General features: G+C 62.0%; 1 protein-coding gene across 2 annotated transcripts; it reads left to right on the top strand.

The window, feature by feature from the left end:
- Nucleotides 1–6: 6 nt before the first annotated feature.
- Nucleotides 7–3,631, top strand: MFSD5 (major facilitator superfamily domain containing 5). Of its 2 annotated transcripts, none has more exons than XM_015652073.2 (2): nucleotides 7–90; nucleotides 1,170–3,631. In XM_015652073.2, the coding sequence occupies exon 2, from the start codon at nucleotides 1,194–1,196 to the stop codon at nucleotides 2,508–2,510; it is 1,317 nt and encodes a 438-aa protein (XP_015507559.1). In that variant the 5' UTR covers nucleotides 7–90; nucleotides 1,170–1,193; the 3' UTR covers nucleotides 2,511–3,631. The 2 variants fall into 2 exon arrangements, with proteins under 2 accessions (XP_015507559.1, XP_015507560.1); XM_015652074.2 differs by lacking the exon at nucleotides 7–90 and adding an exon at nucleotides 442–614.
- Nucleotides 3,632–4,209: the final 578 nt, after the last annotated feature.

Here is a 4,209-nt window from a genome sequence, read left to right as displayed (position 1 = left end):
CGCGCCGCGCCCCCTCCCGGCCCCGCCTGAGCATCAAGTGAGGGGTGTCCGGCCACCTCCGCGCCCCACCAGGAACCCCCGGAGGCGGTGGTGAGTGAGGGGCGATGAGGGGGACCCCCCTCTTAACGAGCCTGCAGAAACTGAGGCACGGAAAGGGAGGTTTCACGGTGGGGGTACTGAGAGGGCAGATCACCAGGGGGGTTTCACGGCGGGGTTTCGCGCGGGGGGATTTTCTCGAGGGTCTTCGCATGAGGTCTCTGGGGGAGGGGGTCCCCACAAATCCCCCACGGTGTGTCTGGGGGGGTTTCTTTGGGATGGGGATGCCGAAAACCCCCCGTGGGGTGGTAATCTGGAGGGTAAGTTGGGGGTCTCCATAATCCTCCGTGGCTTGCCTGGGGGATCCCTGTGGCAGGGTGTCTCCGTAACTCCCCGTGGCGCCTCCGGGACTCCCTTTGGACACCTGTGGGGAGGGGTCCGTGTGTGGGGGCGGGGGTGGGGTGTGCTGCTCTGTGTCACGTGACACGAGCCAAGATGGCGGCGTCCATGGGGACAGGAAGCGGAAGTGGCTCCGCGGAGGCGCCGTGGGGCAGCTGCGACGCCGCTGGGGACCTGGGGTATGGGGTCCCTGAGGGGTCCGGGGGTATGGGGTCCCTTAGGGGTCCGGGAGTTGCCGGAAGCGGTGGAAGGGCTTTGGAGGGTCTGAGACGTGTCTGGGGCATCCTACGGGGCAACTCTGGGGTCGGGGGAGGTTATGAGGAGTGGAGGGGAGCTGTGTGGGGCTGTAGGTGGTGTATGGGGGGCTTAAAGAGGATCTGCGTGGGCGAGGGTACTACGGGGGGTGCGGGGGTTCTATGAGGGCCCTATGGGAAGTCTATGGAGATCCTGTGCGAGGCCTGTGGAGGATTTGGAGCGTGCATGTGGGTCCTCTTGGGGGGTATGGGGGTCTGTGGGAGGTTGTGGGGAACTAGTGGGGTTTGGGGTCCATGGGGGTTCTGTGGGGTTGGGTGGTGTCTGTGTGGGCTTGGGAGGGGTGGTGTGGCCCATGGAGGAGTTGTGGGGGATTGTGTGGTGTATCTGTGATGCTGGGGGTCCATATAACTTACCATGGTTTGTTTTAGGGGCTGGGGGTCCTTATAACCCTCCATGGATCCCCCTTTTTCCTTCCCCAGGCCTTTCTGAGCCCCCTCCCCACCATGTTTCTGCTGCCTTGCTCCGCCCTCGCCCTCCTCCTGCTTACCTTCCTGGCTCTGGAGCCACCCCCGCGCCGCCCCTCACCCTCCAACCCTGCGTTCTGCCGCTTCCAGCGGGAATTCCTGCTGGGATACCTCCCGGCGCTGGCTGCGGACTGGCTGCAGGGCCCACTGCTGTTCCAGCTGCTGCATAGCCGAGGCTTCCTGCGCAGCCAGATCGCTGCCCTCTACTCCTGCGGCTTTGCCTCCAACGTCACCTTTGGCCTTGTCTCTGGAGTTTTTGTGGATCGGCTTGGCCGGAAAAAGTCCTGTGTGTTGTCCTCGGGGCTGTGCTCCGTGTCCTGCCTGCTGCAGCTCTCCCGGGATTTCCTGGCACTGGCAGCTGGCCGGGTCCTGGCGGGGCTCGGCACCTCTCTGCTCTTCTCTGCCTTTGAGTCGTGGTACATCCATGAGCACCTGGAGCGCCATGACTTCCCAGCCGAGTGGATTCCCAGCACCTTCTCCCGTGTGGCCCTCTGGAACAGTGGCCTGGCCATGGCAGCTGGCCTGGTAGCCGAGCTGGTGGCTGAGGGGCTGGCGTTGGGCCCTGTGGCCCCATTCCTGGTGGCCGTGCCCTTCCTGGCACTCTCAGGGATCTTTGCTGGGAAAAACTGGGATGAAAACTATGGGAAGAGCCGGCCCTGCAGTAAGGCCTGTGGAGAAGGCCTTCGGGGCCTCCTATCTGATCCGCGGGTGCTGCTCCTGGGGCTGGTCCAGGCCCTCGTGGAGAGCATCCTCCTCATCTTTGCCTTCCTTTGGACACCTGTCCTGGAGCCACATGGGATCCCACTGGGAATTGCCTTCTCGGGATTCATGGCTGCCAGCGCTGTGGGCTCAGCCCTGTTCCGGCGTGGAGTCACTGGGAGGCTCCGGCTGCAGCCGCTGCAGCTCCTGCCCAGCTCTGTCCTACTCCTGGTGCTGGCTCTTCTGGTCCTGGCACTGCCACTGTACCCACCCTGTGACTTCCTTGCCGTGCTTGTGCTGCAGCTCTCCTGTGGGATTTACTTCCCAGCCATGGCATTCCTGCGGCGCCGGATGGAGCGGGGAGGGGATGCGGCAGGAGGAGCGCGGTGGCTGCGGCTGCCCCTTGGCCTGGGGGTGTCACTGGTGCTGCCAGCACTGCCTGGGGACCCCATGGGGACACGGAGGGTGTTTGGGGCCGCGGCCCTGGCAGCGCTGGTGGCACTGGGGGCAGCTGGGGGTGTCCTGGGCACCACCCGTGGGGATGAGGAGCTGAAGGTAGGGGGCGAGGGGCTGCTCGAGGGGGACACTGGGGAATGACGAGGACATTGGGACAGGGACACTGGGACAGCTCAGCTGGGATGTGATGTGATGTGATGGGGACACTGGGACAGTTTGAGGATGTGACAGGAACACTGGGGGTGATGGGGACATGGACACTGAGACAGCTCAGTGAGGACACCGGGGTGTGACTGGGACAGCTTGACAGGAACATAGGGGTGTAATGGGGATGTTGGGGTGTGATAGGAACAGGGACACCAGGATGTGACTGGGATACCAGGACAGCTTGGTGAGGACACTGGGGTGTGATAGGAATGGGGATGCTGGGGTGGCACAGGGACACCAGGACAGCTCAACGAGGACACCAAGGTGCGACAGGGAGACCAGAATGCGACAAGGACAGAGACACTGGGATGTGACAGTGTATAGGGACACAGGGACAGTTTGATGGAACACTGGGATTTGACAGGGACAAGGACAGTAATACCTGGCTGGGACAGGAATACTGGGATAGCTCAACAGGAACACCAGGGTGTGACTGGGTCAGGGACATGGGAAGAGCCCATGGAGTCACCAGGCAGTGATGGGGTCACAGTGTCTCACCCCCCATGCTGAACTGTGAGTGACAGAAACTGAGACAGCCAGTAGGGACACTGAGCTGTGGTGGGTCACAGTGTCACCCCACAGTGGACTGTGGGTGACTGGGACGCCTCCTTAGGCCACTGAACTGTGATGGGTCATGGTGTCACTCCACAATGGACTTTGGGTGACAAGACACTGGGGCACCCCACTGGTGACATTAAGCTGTGACAGGTCACAGAGTTACCCCCATAATGAAATGTAGGTGACAGTGACACTGGGACACCCCAATGGTGACCTGTTGTCACCCCCACAATGAACTGTGGGTGACAACATAGGGACACTGCAAGGTGACACTGAGCTGTGACAGATCATGGTGTTACCCCCATAACAAGGTGAACCCCCCAGGTGACACCCAGGCTGTAAAAGGTCACACAATGCCACCTCCCCCAAAGTGCAGCAGGGGGGACATGGAGACACCAGGCCAGGTGTGGTCTGTGACTGACCCCGTGTGGTGTCATGGGGGGAGGCGTGTGTGTATTAATTACTTAATTCATTTCTAATAAATTCACCCAATAGAGGTGTTTGTGAAGTTGTCCCCCAGCCCCCCAACTCCCAAACCTGGGTCTGGGGGACACTGAAACCCTCTGAAACTGGGGGTGCCACCAGTTCAAACCAGTGACTGCTAATCCAGCCATGTTCCCAGTGTAACCCTCGTGCTGGTTTGACCACAAGCCAAGCCCCCTCAGTGCCTCCAGTTTCCTCCAGTTCTCCCCAGTCCTCCCAAAAGCCCCCCATCCCCCCTATTTTCCAAGTCTCCCCAGTTCCCTCAACTCCGCCTCCATTCCTCACACTTCCCCCCAGTGCCCCCAGTAACTCCTGGCTCCCGAATTCTCCCCAGTTGCTCCCACTGCCTGTCGTGTCCTCGGGGGGGCGCCATTACGCCTGGTGCACCCATGCCCGCAGCGTCACGTGATCGTGGCGCATGCGCATTCCCCGGAAGGCTCCGCCTCCCGCCCTCTTCAGCTTCAGCTTCCAATCGGCACCGTCAGTCAGTGGCGCAGACGGTGCCGATTGGTCCGCGGGGCGCAGTGGGCGGGCGCAGGGAGGAGGAAGCGAGCGGGACCCGGATGTGAGCGCGGCCCATGGAGGGGGCGGG

Source organism: Parus major, linkage group LGE22 (genome assembly GCF_001522545.3).
Source record: "Parus major isolate Abel linkage group LGE22, Parus_major1.1, whole genome shotgun sequence".
Taxonomy (NCBI): Eukaryota; Metazoa; Chordata; class Aves; order Passeriformes; family Paridae; genus Parus; species Parus major.
This window is presented reverse-complemented; position numbering and strand designations above follow the sequence as displayed.